We start from the raw sequence: 18,147 nt of genomic DNA, 5'->3' as shown, positions 1-18,147 counted from the left end.
TGTTTGGGTCCTGCTTGCAGGTCTCCCACAGGCATCTGGGTGGTCAGTATGAGAACAGGATGCTGGAATAGATGGGCCATTGGCTTAATCCAACAGGGTCTTCATATGTTTGCCTCATATTACACAGAGCTGGTGAGTCTAGGTGACTTTTAAGCACTTGCTTTCTTATTAATTGTCTATTCTTCTAGTCAGTGCATCAGTCATCGAAAGAAAGTTCCAGTCAATAGACGTATAAAGAAGAATCAATTGTGCTTCCTTGCATTCACAGCCAAGTGTTTTTGTTTTGCAGTGCTCCTTAAGTCATTTGTATTTGGCTGAATCACACAGATTGAGTTCAGAACTCAATATTTTGGATGCAGCACAAAGTTTGCTGGTTTTTAAAACATCCTAGTGTTATGAAGTATTTAATCAACACTGCAAAGCTGTTTAATATAATGTTAAAATGTTACACATAATTAAAAGCTGGTTTGAGTCAGTTCACAAAACAAAAGGCTTATTTACTCACAAAAGTCTAAGGGCTTCCTTGAGTTCATTGGGCTGCTCTTGTGAAGACAACAAAATATTTCTGGAAAAAAGAAGAAAAAACTTGGTATAGTTAAAACATTGCACAAAATGATATATGTTGTTTTCAAAAGTGTGAATTGGGTAGGTACACCTTTAAATATGCATGGAATGGAATTTGTCCCCCATCCCTAAAAAGCAACAACAAAACCAAAACCAGAATTGGGCCAAATATATGATAAACAGCATCTAATTCAGAGGTCATCAGTCCTTGTGGAAAAGTGGACACACTTCAGATTTTGAGAGCATGCTATGAGTGTCATGGGAGTGGGGAATGGCACAACACAAATGTCTACTGTCGGGGGGGGGGGAGCATAGCATAAAACAGAACAAGAGAGATCAGTCATTGCTGCTCTCCCTTCACCCAGAAAACTGTAATGTTTACCACAGGAAGTTAGCTAAGTCTTGCTAGCCCTGATTTTGAAGATACAGCTGTTAAACAATACCTCTGTTTTCTTCAATGGCAGTCTTAAACTGAAGTCTGTTCTGCTATCCTGTACTCACTTACCTAGGAGTAAGCCCTATTAAACACAAAAACTTACTTCTGAAGTAGTCATGAGTACCCCCTACTGTACATTAACTCTACAGTGCAGTTAATTATTAATGAATGCTTGGACATCACCTTTTGCATCATAGGAGCTTCTTTGCAAAGTTTCCATATTTTGCATTTGCCATTTGGAGTGAAGATTCTTTAACATTTACCTGCACTTATTGTGTAGTAATATTTGCAGAAAATAACTGCTAGGGAGTTCCTGAACTCAGATGAATCCACCATAGGAATAAAGCACTGTTGTTGCTGGGAAAAAGGAGCAAAGTACAGAGATTCCAAGGACCACAAGAAAATAAGAGTGAAGCAGAAAAAGTTTACAAAAGGGGATGGGGGTGGGGAGATCCTAGGTTTAGGATTTTCTGTGGCCTGGTGTTGAAATAGTTCACTTATCAATCTAACTTCCCTAATAAACCAGGCATGAGCAGCTAGGCTGGCTAATTTCACTGAAAATGTTTAGAAGGTTATCAGTACATTTTGTTTCATAACTTACTTTCTAGGAGGGCTATAGAATAATACCTATCTGGACTATATATTTAAAGCAGAAACAATCATGGTTTTCCCTAAAGAATCAGCGGGACTGTCATTGGTTCAGAAACCTCTATTCTCCAAGAGATAGAATTATCAGAATGGTATAACAGCCAGTCCCTCTTTCCAGGAAATTCTGGGAATGGTAGCTCTGAGTACAATATAGGGGTCTCCTAATTCTCACTACCTTTAATAAACTACAGTTCCCTAACTTTTTAAATTATTATTATTATAACTAAAGCTCAGATTCTGGGGGCCCTGCCTGCTGCAACAATGAAGGCAACGAAGGCATAGTTGCTGAGTTGGCGACCCCTGCTCAAATCAACCAATCAGTCCCCTCATAAAAATATTATAATTTTATTTAGAAGGCATTATGGGAGGAACACCAGTGGGATATCTCCTGTGGAATGGCAATTCTGAAACTCAAATATTAATTAGGAGGATTGTTCCTGATTACATTAGGATATTACATCAATTTCATTTGTAGTTTGCCACGTATGCTGATGGCTCAGTTGCACGTTTCACTGTGTAGAAATGCAGCAAGAAGCTGTTACTAGTCATGTTTTCCAGCCACATACACCATTAAAGACATACACATACATGGATTTATCCTGACTTAGGAAATTTCTCTTTTGTGAAGTGCAGGATATAAGCAGCTGCCTTGGGGCGGGGTTTACATGTTCTGCAAGGGCTGTTTCTTCACTCACCACGTAACCTATGAGTTGGAGTAGTAGACAAATTCATGGAAGATAATAAGGCTTTTAGCCATGGTGTCTCTGTTGGAAGGAATATCCCTGAATGCCAGTTGCTGGGAATCACAAATAGAGTGTGAGCTGTTGCCCTCAGGTTCTGCTTTCATGGTTCCCATAGGCTCATAGAAATTTAATTTTTTTAAATAATAATAATAATAATAACAACAACAATAATGGTTGGAATTGGAAATTGTTTCAACCGGGCATTGGATTGAAGGGGTCAATGGGCTGCAACAGCAAACTCCTCCTATGTTGTTAACTAAACCAACAACCAACCAAAGCAAACCATTGGCCTACTTAAGATGTAATACTAAACCATGTGAATAATCAGAAGTGAACTGGTTTCATCCTGACCATAGTTTGAGTTCCATCAAGTTCAATCCCTAACAATAAACCTCTCACTTAATTTAAATCAGAAAGTGGGTGAGTCTAACTGTTTATTGTGTTACATGGAGCTTAATTACAGGTAAATGTGAATAGAATTGCTTCCTAAACTAAAAAACCACGGACAGATTTAGCTTACTTTTAGGCTTTCTCACATAGCTCTCTAAAACCAGCGCCGGTGGCAAAATAAGAAGTACGAAACAATTCTCCTGAGAAGCTGGGCTGTATAAAATTAAGGAAGGTACTTGTTCTCATTTAAAGTTCACAGCTTCTGCTGGAAGTCCAAAGTAGGTGAGTTAAGCATGATGGGAAACTCCTTCGCTTCAGAATCAACCCACTGATAATGGCTCCTTTCCTCTCTCTCTCTCCACCTCCCTTTACTACGCACTCTCCTCTGAGGCAGCGAACCGGGCGAGCGTGCGAAGGGAGAAAGCTTCCAAGTCCTCTGTGAAAGGAAAACCACAACTCCCACAGTTCCCTCCAATTCCTCCTCAACCCTCTCTGCCTGCGGTGCATCACGGGACCTATAGGCCGCGCCGCGGCGGGCCGCTTCTGAGGCACCCGCGAACTACATCCCCCAGGCAGCCGCGAAGGAGAAGCGGCGTTGACGCAGGCGCGGTGGAGTGCGGACGGAAAAAGGGGGGCGTGGCCTCCGAGGCTTGCTGTCTCTGTGGCTCCCTGTGAGTGAGAGTGTGCGTGTGTGTCGGTTTCGGGTACAGTCGCCATTTAGCGCGGCGAGTTCCCCGGGGCTGGGAGAGGTGGCAGCGGGGAGGCCCATCCCCCACTCCCCTCAGGAGCCGCGAGCGAAAGAAGGACGGGAAGGAGCTGAGGCGGACGGGCGGGACGAGCTCGTCTTCCCTTCTTAGATTATAATATTACGAATTTCTGCCTCCTTCCCACACCCCGCCTCTCAGGCCAGCCACTCTCGCAGCGTGAGGCGCGCGGTGGCCTCCTCCTCCTCCGGGTGAGAGGAGCGAACGAGGGAAGGAGGGGCGGCGACGGCGGCGGGAGTCCCGGCATCGTGTGAGGGGACGGAAGGCGACACTCCGGCGGCGGCGGCTGGCTCTCTGACTGGACCGGACTCGAAGCAAGGAGCGGGCGGCGGGGCGAGGCAGAGCGCGCGCGGCCCCGACAGGGAAGGGCCTCGGCCAGCCCCTCACCCCACCCCGTCGGCTCGGGGCCTGCCGTGGGCTCCCGCCCGGCTCCTCCGCTTTTCTCCTGCGACCTCCCCCCCGCTCCTCATCGGATCCCTCCTCATCTTCGCCGCTGTTTGCTGCTCCATGTCGGCCCCGCTGCTCGGCCCCCCGCTGCAGCAGGATGGATGCGGACACTGACCGCCTGCCGCCGCCGGCCCAGCCCGCTCTGCTTCTACAGCAGCAGCAGCAACAGCCGTCGCCGCTGCTGCCTTTCCTCCTCGCGGTGAGGAGCCTCCGGGAGCCTCCACTGCCGCCGCCGCTGCTTTCGCCGCGAGAGCAGCTCCTCGGCGCGCTCCCCGCCTTGCATTGACCCTCCTCGAGTCAGCTGCTGTTGCTGCTGCAGCAGCGGCAGCTGCTGGTGCTGCTCCTGCCGCCGCGGCTCCCGCGCCTTCGCCGCGTTTCCCTCCTCCTCCGGCACCATGTCGGGGGGCGCTTCGGAGACTCCCCGCTTCCTGGCTCCTCCGCCGCCCCCGCCCAAGAACGGCTCCAGCTCGGACAGCTCCGTTGGTGAGAAGCTGGGGGTCGCCGCCGCCACCACCGCTACCGCCGGCACCGGGGACCCCGAAGGCTCGGAAGGCAGCGGGGCCCGCATCGAGGAGTATCGCCGACGCCGCCACACCATGGACAAGGACAGCCGTGGCGCGGCCGCCACCGAGCACCGCTTTTTCCGCCGGAGTGTCATTTGCGACTCGAATGCGACCGCTCTGGAGCTTCCGCGGCTGCAGCCCGCAGCGCCTCCCCCTCCTGCAGCCGCCCGAGGGAGCATCCCGCCCGTGCTGGGCTCGCCGCCGGAGTCTGTCATCCAGGCAGCATGTGCTTCTGTCACTGCTAGCCAGGCTCCCACGCTGCTCCTGCAGCAGGCACCCCCTCTACCTCCACCCACAGAGGGGCAGCCTGGTCAAGAGGCGTTGGTAACAAAGGACGTTGCCCCACTGCTGCTGTCCAAGGAGGATGGAATAGAGGTCACCCCACTGCCCCCTACCAGTACAGCGGGAACCACTGCCGTTTCTGCCCGGGATCTGCAAGAAGAGCGGACTAAACAGCAGGAAGATATTGAGGAGCTGGAGACCAAAGCTGTGGCCTTCTCCCCAGATGGCCGTTTTCTTAAGTTTGACATCGAGATTGGTAGAGGCTCCTTCAAGACTGTCTACAAGGGGCTTGACACGGAGACCACAGTGGAGGTTGCTTGGTGTGAGCTTCAGGTAATAGAAAGGTGTCAGCTTGCCTTCAGGGTTAGGGTAGACAGGCACTCACTCCCCTACTGCCAAATTGATAGTCCCAAAAGAATGGCTGTATTCCTGTGTGCGATCCATGGAAGATTACAATTGATCATGGCTATATATTAAATAGTTTCATTTTTGTGTGTGCTGTAAAGGTGATCTGGGAAGTATTGGTTACTCTTAATGGCCTGGAACCAGGCTCATGATACTGGGCTCGTGGTTAAGTTCTCTTCTTACTAGCCACAAGCTGTAGCCAAGGTTTATTCTTGGCTACAGCTCAACCATGGGCCAGAGTTTGGATAACACACTACTGTAAATGAAACTTTGACTTAACTCTATGTGGTGTGACAATAAGGAGGACTGGGGAGAGGAGCACAGTGGCTGTGAATTACTGTCTGGGAGTGTGTGGGCGTGGTAAACCATAGTTTAGTGTACTGGGTTGTGCAAATCATGCCAATATGTGAATCAGGCCTATATCTGCTAACATTAGATGATAGTCTCAACTTAAGATTTTGGTATATACTTTGGTAGCTTCACTACTCTGGCTGTTCAGTTTTGGTTCACATCTGCAACCTGTCAAATGATAGCAAACCCTTTTTAAATTAAAATAAGTCAGTAGGGAATGGTTTTATATTGATTAGGGCTGAGTCCATTGTACAATGTGGTGATAAAATATTTGGAAAATGACAATTCTGTGGAGCTGTAAAGGCACTAAGTTTAGCACCAACCCTGTTAAATTTGTGCAAAGCCTTCATATTTCTACTAACTGTATACCTCAGCTTGGTAATGATACTGCAGCATACATTGTTTATTATGTTTGTGTATGTAACCTGAAGTAAAAAAATCTTTCTGATACGATATTTTCCCTGGAATAACTATCCAGAGATTTATTTCTTGTTCCCTCTCCACATTTAATAAAAAAATCCCAGTTACAGTATGTTTGGCTGTGGTAATGTGTGTAGGGCATATGTGTAATATCAAACAAACTGTGGTCATGCACTAGAGAACTGTGACTATTACAGTTCACCAGTGTACATTGCATGCTTGTAGGAGCAACACTGCCTGTCACACTAGTGGTTTGCCCTGTCTGTTGTGAAGTGACTCTTAAAGTCTGTCTGCCTGACACATGTTAGGTCATGTTTAAAGTGAGGTAGAAATGTAAATTGGTATTGCTTCAGATATGTTTTATGGAATGGTAAGTGATTAAGGCTTCAATCCTAAGGGGTGCATTTGTCTGGATGGGAGGAGAGGGGAAGAATGATGGTGGTTCTACCACGTTATCCTACTACAAACTGACAGACTCAAGCTGGCGCTGTGGAAGTGAGGGTGGAGGGACACTCTTGAGTTGCAATGGGTTTATCCAATTCTTTGTTCATGTAGTTCCATAGGTGCAATGGGATTTCTATTTCCTCTCTACTGTCCATACTCCCAAACTCTGCTCTGGAGGATGCCCCAATCCTCCACAGCTGATTTAGAGGATGTGGGGGTGGGGGTCTGGAGGTGACAGGAGAAGAAGAGGAAACTCCATTGTGCACACATGTCAGTTGTACCATTGTAGCTGCAGCATTGGAAACAATGAATTGAAGAGGAGATAGAGATCTAAATGCACTCAGAAGTGGACTGAATTTCCCTCCAGTTTGTGGGCGTGTCATGGGACTGGAAGGAATTTGGATCATTCAGGTCCAAATCATTTTCTAGCATGCTGCTTTTTGACAATACTGATGCTGACATCAGTTAGGCCAGGGCTTTGAAGGAGCTAGGACCATAGCATTGCCCCCTTTGTGAACCAGATGAGGGTCATATTGTATGTAGCTGTCTGTACATTGTCAGCTTTCTGGCTACCCTGTGTGTGTGCATATGGGTGCATGAATTGAAAGGATTGCAGATGTTCTTTGAGTGAGCTACTCGCACCATCTTTGTAGTTAGGCAAGTAGTAATTCCTTCTTGATAGGTCAGTAGCAGTATTCCACACCCAGTTAACAGACATGAGTGGTACAGTGGGTAGGCTGGCAATTTTGGTTTGTCATTTCTTGTACTCCACAATCGTTTTACAGTAAAGACACCAATAATAGTTCATATGAATTGAGTCTAAGAAAGAAGTTGTTGCATTGTGAGTTGAACAGTAAATACATGAAAGGTGCTCATTCTGTTTGGAAAAAAAATCTGGGTTGAAAAATCAATGCTGATATTTTCCAAAGGCATAGGGGGCAGGCATATAATTTGCACTGCTCGCCAGTGAAGTTGCTAGCTCCAGTATATGTTGAAAAAGTTTGTATGAACAGTGATATTAAAATATTTTAAATAAATATTAGATGCACTAAACTTCAGAAATGTAAACCAGTGATCTCCAATTAGCAAGTACTGTGGACTTTCAAAACCCAAAGCCATGAGCTCCTTACTTTTGAAAATTTTGATATCTCTGTGGTAGTTTTTTTTTTTATGTGAATGGTGCCATGGACCCCCTGGGTGTGTTACACGGACCTCCTAGGGTATGTAGACCACCATTTGGGAACCACCGATGTAAACAATACAAGTTGCCTTTCAGAGAACATCTTGTTAAGTCTGGCAAACTGAGTAAAGATTCTTCAGTTTATATTGGTTTGTTTCAGGGTCAGCATTTGAAACAAACTCATGCTCACATGAGAATTCAAAAAACTTGGAAGTTTGTTGCAGGCAGAATAGACCAAATGCAGCAGTGAGGAAGATAAATTAACTCATGAACTAATTAATTTGACTCCCCTATACCAGTGAGGATGGCCAAATACAGACTCTCCTGAGGTTTCCCTTCCTATACTTAAATTTAAAACTTGAACTCTACTTGTAATGATTTCTTTTTTACGTTTTATTTAAGTGCTTGCTTAAATTGAGACTATCAGCTTAGAAATAGAAGCTCTGTGGTAAGATTGTGTGCTTTGGGAACAAATTGGTTTAAAGTCAGTCTGATATTAGGGTTTGTCTGCACTAGTAAGTTGCCTGGTACTTATTGTGCTCTGCTTTGGCCTTAATCAAAATAGCTTTTTATAGATTGAGGAAAACTTTCCTTTGAAGCAGGATTCAAGTGTGCAGCTTGACAACTGCACTGGAATAGCAGTTATGCCTGTTGATCACAGTGTAGTTTTGTGTAGGCCGGTTTGGGGTGCAGAACAACTTGTGGGGGTTGGATGTGCATCCAGTCCTTGAATTTATGCCAGGATGCACTTGCCCTTGAAGACTTTGAAAAACTAATGGTGAACCAAGTGTAAGTGAGAATTTTAAAGTGTTGTCAGAAGTTTGTATTCTGGGTGAAATGAACTTTGAAGTGGTTGATTTTTGTTTGCCATCCTCAAGTACCTTTTGTTTGAATGCATTATGCTCTCTCTCCCATGGGTTTTTTCTCATCTTGAGTCCTTAATAATGTAACAGTAAAGTTATCTGATAAGTATCAATATGAAATTAGAACAGTATCATCACCACCATCATATTTGTATACCACTCTTCATCTGAAGATCACAGAGTGGTTCACAACATAAAAGTACAAAATGAGAACACAAAATACATAATAAAACAAAAACAAACCAATAATCCCCCTCCCAAAACCCAGTTAAATGGCCATAGAATGTTAATCGGCTAAAGCCTGCTTATAGAGAAACATTTTCACCTGGCACCTAAAGATATGTAATGAAGGGAGAGCATTATATAAACAGGGAGCCACCACAGAAAAGGCCTGTTCTTGTGTTGCCAACCTCTGGACCTTTCATGGAGGAGGCGCATGAAGGAGGGTCTTCGAAGATGATCATGGGGTCCAGGTTTCTTCATGCATACTGCCATGCTCATAAATTAACTGAAAAGGGTGTAGAGAAACATGTCTTTGTAGGCAGTGTTTTGGGGGTTTTTTATACAAGGCATTTGCAGTTCTACATAGGCACTGTGTTGGCCTGATGCAGTGAGATGCAACAGGCTTTTTGCTGAGATAGCTGCTGAAAGCAAAAAACTTCACGGAGTGCTCTATAGAAGTAGTCATAACATGGATATCCATGAAGTACTTTCAGCTCTCCAAGTAACTGTGCTTTCTGCTCGCTTTAAATACGTTTCTTGCAATGTTGGTAGATTAGGTTACATTCGTATCCCACTTATCTGGGAGTAAGTAAGCCCAATTTAACTCAGTAGGACTTCTGAATAAACGTGGTTAGGTCTTCACTGTTAGTTTGTTAAAGATGTTGTATTGTTTAGTTAATAGGAATTTTAAAATATTATTTATTAATTTAATAAAATGAATTTCAAAATACAGTTGTGAAGCATGATCTGATACATTATTTTATTTTATATACCTTATACCCTGCCTTTTACTGTTAACTCCTTACAGAGGCAGCTTACCAAAATGTTAGAATAAATACATCAACTATATCTGAAAAATATCTTAACAATTAAGCAGCAATGTAAAATTCTGGAAAGATGCTGTTTATTTCTGTATTATGTTGGAGTGGAGTCCCTAAGACCTCCTTCCCTGTGCCTCCTTCCTACAAGTCCTGCAGCCAAATTGGTGCTGATGTATTCCTCTGCTTTCCTGGGCAGCCCAGGACCTCCATACACACTGCCCAGGCTTACGCCCAGGGGAGGTCACTTCAGTGCTGCTAACTCAGTGGTTTGACTCCCCCCCCCAGTGCACTCCATTGTCTCTTGAGCAGACAGATGCCAATAACAACCTCACCTCTGTATTTAATGTACAGTGGTACCTCGGGTTAAGTACTTAATTCGTTCCAGAGGTCTGTTCTTAACCTGAAACTGTTCTTAATCTGAAGCACCACTTTAACTAATGGGACCTCCTGCTTCCACCGCGCCGCCAGAGCCTGATTTCTGTTCTTATCCTGAATCAAAGTTCTTAACCTGAAGCACTATTTCTGGCTTAGTGGAGTGTGTAACCTGAAGCATATGTAACCTGAAGCGTATGTAACCCGAGGTACCACTGTACTGTTGTTAACTAGTAGACTGGGGTTTCCAAGATAACATATTTTGAGAAGGTTGTGGTACTACATTATATATTGAACTTGAGTACCATTACCACAATGTCTCTTCAGCATTTATAGAAGCCAGTGATTCTAATATAGAGTATGATGTGAATAGAGTTCTTCATGTTGAGATAAGTGTTCTTGACTGTACAGGCAAGTGGAGAGCTTTGAGGCTTAATAGTAATCATGATTATTTATGAAACTTTTACTAAATTCCCAGTTTCAGTATTGTCTGTGTTTATGGCAAGGTATAAATATTTTGGAGAATGTAGGATTTGAGTAGTCTGTAATGGAAAGACAGTGAAATCCTTATTTGCTGGGGTATGTATGTGTGTGGGAGGGGGGGAGTAGGTTAAGTGTGTTGCTATACTTCAAAATGCTTTGTTTCCAGTCTGAATCATCTTCCTCTGTTTTGAGTCAGCAGCTTGTTCCCTTAGCTTTGATGGATGCCAAAACTGCTTCATGGACTCTTGTTCACTTCTGAAAGTTCATGCAAATATAATCATGCAAATAAAATATAAAATTATCATTGGGAGGTAAAACCAACCTACCAATTATCCTATTGGCTTCTGATACAGAAACTAGATTTAAAAAATGTTTGTGGATATAGTGGTTTAAATTTTCACTGATTTGACAGTTGATTTTTCAGAATGTGTTCTTGAGTTTGTAATAGCCTTCCTAGCTGAGATAGTATGGTTAATAGGCAGAAATCCTTTTTGCCTTCACTATATTTCTGTAGGTCAGAGGAACCTAAGTATGCAATTGATTATTCATTCATGTAATTAAAGTGTTGGGTGTGGCCTGTGACCTCCAGTTAAGTCCCTCCTTCCTTTTCATTGAGTCAGTTCTGGGTGGGAATGCGGAGCAGATTCTTAATTCATATGTGCTGAAAGCACACCTGTGAAGTAATTAGCTCATTGTGCTAAGAAATGTTCTGGCATTGGATTGCTGTTGAGATTTCTGTTACTCACCAAGGAGCCAACCCTTTGTGTAGTATAATCTTGCACCATAAGAGGAAGTGTCATCTGTCTGATCAGTGGCAGGTTTATTCTAAGCATTTTTTCTTCCTCCACAAGTAGCCAGTACACTGCCTGCCCCTGAACTTTTCGTAACTGAAAGAAAGAACATGAAAGAGGGAAGAGGAAATAAGAATTAGCAGAGAAGGATGGGAAAGAAGAAAGAAACAACCAACAGAGAATGGAAGAAAGACAGGAAATTTGGGGAAATGAAAGCACAGTGAGGGAGCAAGAATAATAGAGATGCCTTAAAAATAATGGGGGATTAAGGAGGTCTCCCTTCTGAAACCAATAGCTGAGCATTGATTCCCTTCCCCCATATAGCATAATGAAGACACTGAACCCACACAGTAAATTATAGTTTTGGTGAATAGGATTTGCCCTCTTTTACAAAATGGCTATTGTCCCTGTAAAATATGTTTAAGATTCTGTTTGCATTTACAGTCATAGTATATCAAAGGTTAATGGAGGAACTTCACAAAATGGCTGCTCAAAAACTGCAAAGTTGCTGCCTGTAACCCATGTATTATTTACAACATTGTCTGGAATAAGGTCCAAGACACAAATTTATTAATAACAATATATTTGCCTGTCCTTCTGATTGTCTGGAACTTTGTGCTTCTTGGCCTATATAGTTCACTCTGTGAAGGCCTTGTCTCAGTCTGGGAATTTCTCTGAAATGCTGCCTTTGATTAAATTGAAATTTCCAGAAGTCTGGCCATGTGATGTAAATTTTCTTCAAGGATTAGTTCTATAGGATAGGTGAAGCTCAAAATTAATAGGAATCCTGGGAATTGTAGTACGATACAACAGAGACCTGTCCTATGCTTCAGCTACTGTTATACGGTAATTGAGAAAAGAATACAGAAGTGTTGGAGAAGGGAAGACAAGGCACCTGCACAAAGAGCTGAAAGAAGAGTTGGGGACTTATACTGTGATTTACTAAGTTGCTTGCTGAAAGAGAACAAACTCTGCTATCAGGTCTAAGTTCTACTGAAGGACTGAGGGGAACTGTAGCTGCTGGAGACAGTTCTTGGACCACAGACTGCTGAACAATAAATCATACCACTTTGTCTTTGGAAAGAGTTTCTTGCTGGCAAGGACAAGCACAAAGTTTGTGTTTGTAGGGATATTCAGCTGGGGACCAGGAGGGAAAATAGGTTATACTGCCTTCGTATACCCATATATCCCATTCAGTCACTTCAGTTACTAATCTTTAATACACATTTTAAAACTAAAGTTAAACCTGAATTTTTGCCCAAGACTAGTAGCACTTTGTACCTGAATGAAAAAGCATTAATTCAGGACTGCTGGTGAAAAACCAACTCCCATTCAGCACTGGCTTGTAGCATCCAACAGTTCACCATAATCACCACCTACGGTGGTACCTCATGCACCAGCTCCCAACACAATATTTGCAGATATGTTTAATGGATTTCCCCCCAGAGGTTTGCAAATGAAATTGCTCAAAACACCCAGTACCAGATAATCTGACCATCTTGAAACAAAATAAATTTTAACATGCTCAGCATAATGTGAGAGCAGGCAGCATGGCACAACTGTGTAATCTTCTGCTCTGTTTGTTTTGTACTGGTATATAACAATTTCACATATCTATATTTAAGTCAATTTCATTATGAGTCAGTAAATGCATTTGACTAGTCAAGTAGTAAGTTCCAGAATACTATTAATATAAGCTTCATTTTCTATTTCGTTGCATATTTTCTCATCTATTTCTTTTTAAGAAATAGAAACCTAATTCCTTATTAAATCCCATATGCCCAATTCACTAAAACTTATTTCACACATATTTTTTACATTGCACAAAATATGTCTAGCTGCACATTAGAACAAACCTTAATCAGTCACTTTCTAGTGAAATGTTCTGGAAATGTCAACTCACTTGGAAGGTGACATCTGAAAGCTAGTGGCACATAAGCAATACTTCACTTTGTTTAGCACTGTTATTCTAGAACTCTTCAAAGATTTATCTTACCAGGCACCCTCAGTACTCAACTACTTACTCCAAAACTGTGCTGCCTCTGTGATGACAGAATAGCTAAGCCACTGGCTGTATTTGGACATTCTGATGGACTATGGTTTATCATGACAGGAGTGAGTCTAGCCTCACGCCTCTTCCAGTGCCGTAAAGGACTTTGGAAGAATTTCCTTCTGTTTTTGGTGCATGGCAACTTGCTGTGTCATCCAGACCTGACAAAAGAATGTCATGTCATTTCCCCCTTTCTGCTTTTTTGTAGTGATCGGAATGGACCGTGCCTTCAGGGACCAGTTCTTATTTAGCTTATCATGCTGCTGTACCTAATTGTGCAGTATGTTAAACGCTGCTGCTTAACATTTAAGTGTTTGCTGCACATATATTGGACTTTTGTAATCTCTACAGCAACCCTTTCAGGGCAGTTTGGTTTTATACCTTGGTTGAGGTTGAGAGAGTGGTTTAAGGTCACCTTCGGAATTCATGGCAGAAGCAAGATCTGACTCAGGAACTTCTTGATCTGTAGGTCAATCTCAGTCACTATGCTACTTATCCCCAAGCTCACTTTGTTTATGATGTAAGACAGATGTGAATTTAAGAGATAAATAGTGCAAAAATAGATGTTTGTTCTACATTGTGTGAGAAGATGGATTAGTATATTATCACACAAGATTACAATGCTATTCTAAATTACTATGTGTCTGTAGTAAATTGCATATATCATTTGTTTCAGTTTTCTTTGTACAGTGTTGTTGCTTTGAAAAGGTTGCAGTATGCCTAACTAGACCATGGAGTTAAAAAAAGATTTACCTGAAACTCAAAATGCATATCTCTTAAGTTGGGAGATCTCTATGTGGAAAAACATGAACATTCAAGTTGCAATGTTTATTTTTAACATTAAGAAGTGTTAAAATTGTTTGTAAAACATGCTTTGTTAGGAGCAATGGAATTACCAATCAGCCTGGGGAAGAAATAGCCAAGTTAGCTTCCTTCTATGGAAATTTTTATTTAAGGAAGAATTCCACATATCTTAATGTGGAAAAAAATCCTGACTATAGAAAGAATGTTCATCTACCCCTGTGTTTTTATAGACATTCTGATCGGTCTCCTTCAGGCTTGGAAATCAACTCTTGTGGTAGTTGTCTGCCCCAACCCTCCTCATTTGCCTTCTCTGTATCATGCTCCATTGGTACTTTTTGCACCACCTCTTTCTGCTGTGCTTCTCTTTCTTCCTCCCACAGCATCCTTTCACTTCTGCAGATTGCCAAAGGGGGTAGCAGCAACTGCCATTTATGGAATGCTAATGTTGCCTATTCTTCACCTTGCCCTCAGCTTGCATGATGGAGTCTCTTGAATTATGGAGGCTGCAGATAAGGCTTTCTTGTTCTAGTCATATAATTCATTGATAGAAGGTTAGAAAGGAGATTGCCTTGTATCCAGTGTTCAGAATGTTTTTTGAAGACTATAGCCAACACACTCTTGCTTGTCCTTAGCATTCAAAATGCACAATGGCTTGTCTTTGTCTCTTATCTAGAAAGGAGGCTGGGTAGTTAAAATCTTAACTCGCCACAGGTGACCAGGCTAGCGGTCAGCAGCAAGCATGATCTTATTTTAAAGTATTGCTGTTATGTAAACAGATTTTTGCTGAAACATGACTACTTTGTTTACACAGAATCTGAAAATAGACTGCAGAAGTTTAAGTAATGATTTGAATTTCCAAGACACAGCTGATCTTAATTGATTTAAATTATTTACTTTGTTGTAAATTGTGCATTACCTAAACAAGTGTCCAGTACTAGCTGGTTGCCATAACAATCTTTTTAGAGAATATGCACCACTAACTATATTGTCACGTAATGTTAAACCATGGTTTAATGCTATGTGGATGGATCTCATTGAGCTGAACAAAGCCCCTGGCTTGCATTCTCCCCTCTTCCCATGCAGCTGACTGAAAGAGAGTTGCCAGTTACTTTGTTAACCTGACTTTCACCTTGAGTATGAACCAAACACGTAGTGTAAAACAAAAAAATAAAAATAAAAGCCAACTTCAAGCTATGGGTTATGAAGCTGACTTGTTAAACTGACCAGCTTTTACTTTAAACCAGGATACCTTGTTTGTTAGTAACACAGCCAAGATTCAGGGAAACTGAAAGTAGTCTTTGCAGCTCTCCTGGCTAAAGGGGTGAAGGTAGCTGGAGCAGTGTGTGGCCCTATTCCTTTCTTCAGGCCTGGTGAGACTTTTCCATGTACAGGCAGCCCCCCCCCCCAGTTTACGTGTGTTCAATATGTGTGCAACCGTGCATCATGCTGAATCTAGAAGTGGCCCAGAAATGTTATAAAAATGTCACTGAAATGCCATTAAAAGCGGGTGGGCGGGGCGTAGAATGGGGTACTTGCAGGTTTTTCCAATGGGTTTCAATTATACATGATTTCACCAATGTGCATGGTGGCTTGGGATGTTACCCACGGGTGTAAACCAGGGGCTGCCTGTAATTCTAAACTATGGTTTAGCATTACTGTATGTGTAAATGTAGCTTTCGTATCCTTGTGAGGACACTTCAGGAAGATCATTCATTTGAAAATAAGGGCCACCATCCAATACAGTAAAACAGTCCAAGAATGTTATAAAAGCAAGGCTGATAATTTCTGGGTAAAAGCTGTATTTCTGGATTAGATATAAAATGGCCATGTTGTTCAGCTGATATTCTATAAATACCAGAGGACTTGCTCCAGTAATAAGTACAATAAATGATATATTGTTCCATATTTATAAGGCTTGACCTCAGCAGTCAAATATTCTCCCTCATCCTGTTTCCCCCCCCCTCCTGTGTGTCTGTTAGAAGATCATGGACTCAGTCTTAAGAGATGCATACAGTTTCAACATATTTGTGTATCAGCTAAATTTCATCTAATTTATTTAGAATCAACCCTTAATTGTGGTTGAAATGAAACTGAGTATAAGCAATTTTGACTTAAAAAAAACCACACACCAAAACTATCCACTCTTAACACATCTATAGTGCATGGTTGAACAGCTATACGGTGACAAAAAGTGTTAGGGAATGTGCTCTACAAAAGGTCTTGTGTTTGAGTAGTCATAAAAAAAGTTAAGATCACAGCCGTTTTGGAAATGTAAGTATCAACCTTAGCAGGTGTCAGATGCAGGTCTAAAATGGTTAACGCAATCTATTTACTGTATACAAATGAAGCCTGTAGTCATACATGTGCAACATAAAGTGAATTTGCAGTAATTATATCTGTGCTCACTTTTGTACCCCTGAATATAATGCCTGTTTTGTTTTCATAGTTTGCCCGAAATTAAGAGTAGTTCTGAGTCATATGAAGTAAAGCAAATTTATGTTATACAGTCTTGTCATCTATTGGGGGGAGATATTTCCAAACTTGAAAGTTGGTTGCTATATTTCATGGAATACATTTGTGTTTATATTGCTTTGCATGTGGTTGAAATGAGTTGGTCTCCAGTGTAAATTGAGGATTCATTGAGTTGTAATGCTGGTTAAGCCCTTCCTCCTGGATAAATGAAAATAACTGATATTTTAATAGTATCTAGAATCATAGTTGGCAGATTTAAGGCAAAGCTGTCTCAATCAGAGTAGCAATGTGGGTAAATCTCTGTATAAACAGTTTATATAGAGAAAGTGATGCAAGACAGCTGGTTTTCAGTGATGGCTATAGTTGTCATTCAGCTCACATTTAGAATGTACGTACAGTAATTGTAGCAATAGTGGATGCTGCAGTGATGTGCAGAAGTAGTAAAACTAAACTTTGGCTCCTTGCAGTTCAGAAATTTTACAAGCTTTTATTTTAATTTTGCAAATTTAATATTGTGAAGGTCTGGTTCACATGTCGCTTTAACATGTTACTTAAGCTTAATTGCGGTTTAAAGTTGAACATGGTTCATGGTGTGAACATTATAGGAGCTCCACTCTTTTCCCTGCTCCTGCTTTCTTTTCAGGAGATATGCCATGTTTGGGTTTAGTGTTGCAGGGCTCATGGTTTGTCTCTTTTCAAGCAAACCAAAAGCTTGTAACCATGGTTTGTTCTTGTCATAGTGCCTATGATTTGTTGGGAGCAAATTAACTATGAGCCTGGGTTTTACATAACTTGAAGCCAAACCATTGCTTGGCTCCTGCCAGTGTGGCTATAGTGATGGAGGAGCAAAGTGCCTGTAATATTTGGTTTGTTTAACATATTCAAATCTAAAAGTTGTGGGAAGGCTAGAACATCAGTCAACTGTATTAGCGCCGTTACTCTGACTGTGGTAAAATACATCCCTCAACAGAGTAGCTCTAATTTTGTCAAGAATTAGATATAGGGTTCATAGTCATTGATGCCTGCTGAAGGGGAGCCCCACCACTGCATGTTCCTTGCAGTGTTCTTCTTGGTTGTTGTGTTGTTCATATATTCATTTAAAAAAATGCTTTCCATCTGATCTGCAACACATAGCTTTGTTTCTTATCCTTTTTAAATGGTGGATTTCTATTTTTTTTAGGACTTGGGAACTCTTGGGATCTGCTTTGCTGATAGAATAAACTGTGTTTTAAACGCAGAATTGAAATTTAGGGAACAACTCGCACCAGCCAATTTGTATCAAATTAAGATCAAACCACAGTGAGCTATACTTAAGATAATCTCTCATGAAATTGGCTTGCTCTGAAATGTAAGAGGACATTTATTTTTTATCTCTGTTTCTTCAATGCAGAATATAAGTATAGTGCCATTCTATATGTATATGGCTGTATCACATTTTGCTTATTGTTCTAGCTGTCCCTTTCCCAAGAATATATTAGAGCTTAAAAAAATATAGGTAAGTCATTAAAATGGTGAAGAGCTTGGAGGACCTTGTGAGGAAGAGCTTTTGGGTTGGCTTTTTAGCATAGAGAACAGCTTAGAGATTGGCATGTTTATAAAACTCCAAATGGTTGTGAAAAGCAGAACTTTTTC

At 41.9% G+C, this 18,147-nt stretch overlaps 1 protein-coding gene and 1 long non-coding RNA gene across 2 annotated transcripts in view; one reads left to right on the top strand and one right to left on the bottom strand.

Moving 5' to 3' along the window:
• The first annotated feature begins 3,496 nt into the window (after positions 1-3,496).
• The window catches only part of WNK1 (WNK lysine deficient protein kinase 1), a 110,673-nt gene continuing 96,022 nt past the window's right edge, over positions 3,497-18,147 (top strand). The window contains 1 exon segment of the mRNA XM_081209697.1: positions 3,497-5,170. Coding sequence (XP_081065823.1) covers positions 4,388-5,170 — 783 coding nt within the window. The 5' untranslated portion in view covers positions 3,497-4,387.
• Positions 5,177-18,147, bottom strand: part of LOC308595874 — a 28,602-nt gene continuing 15,631 nt past the window's right edge. Inside the window, exons 3-4 of the long non-coding RNA XR_014012160.1 lie at positions 11,145-11,285; positions 5,177-8,574 (exon numbers count right to left, since the gene is read on the bottom strand). This is a non-coding gene — a long non-coding RNA (uncharacterized lncRNA). The remainder of the gene's footprint in view (positions 8,575-11,144; positions 11,286-18,147) is intronic.

This window comes from Podarcis bocagei (assembly GCF_964188305.1).
Source record: "Podarcis bocagei genome assembly, chromosome: 10".
NCBI lineage: Eukaryota > Metazoa > Chordata > Lepidosauria > Squamata > Lacertidae > Podarcis > Podarcis bocagei.
This window is presented reverse-complemented; position numbering and strand designations above follow the sequence as displayed.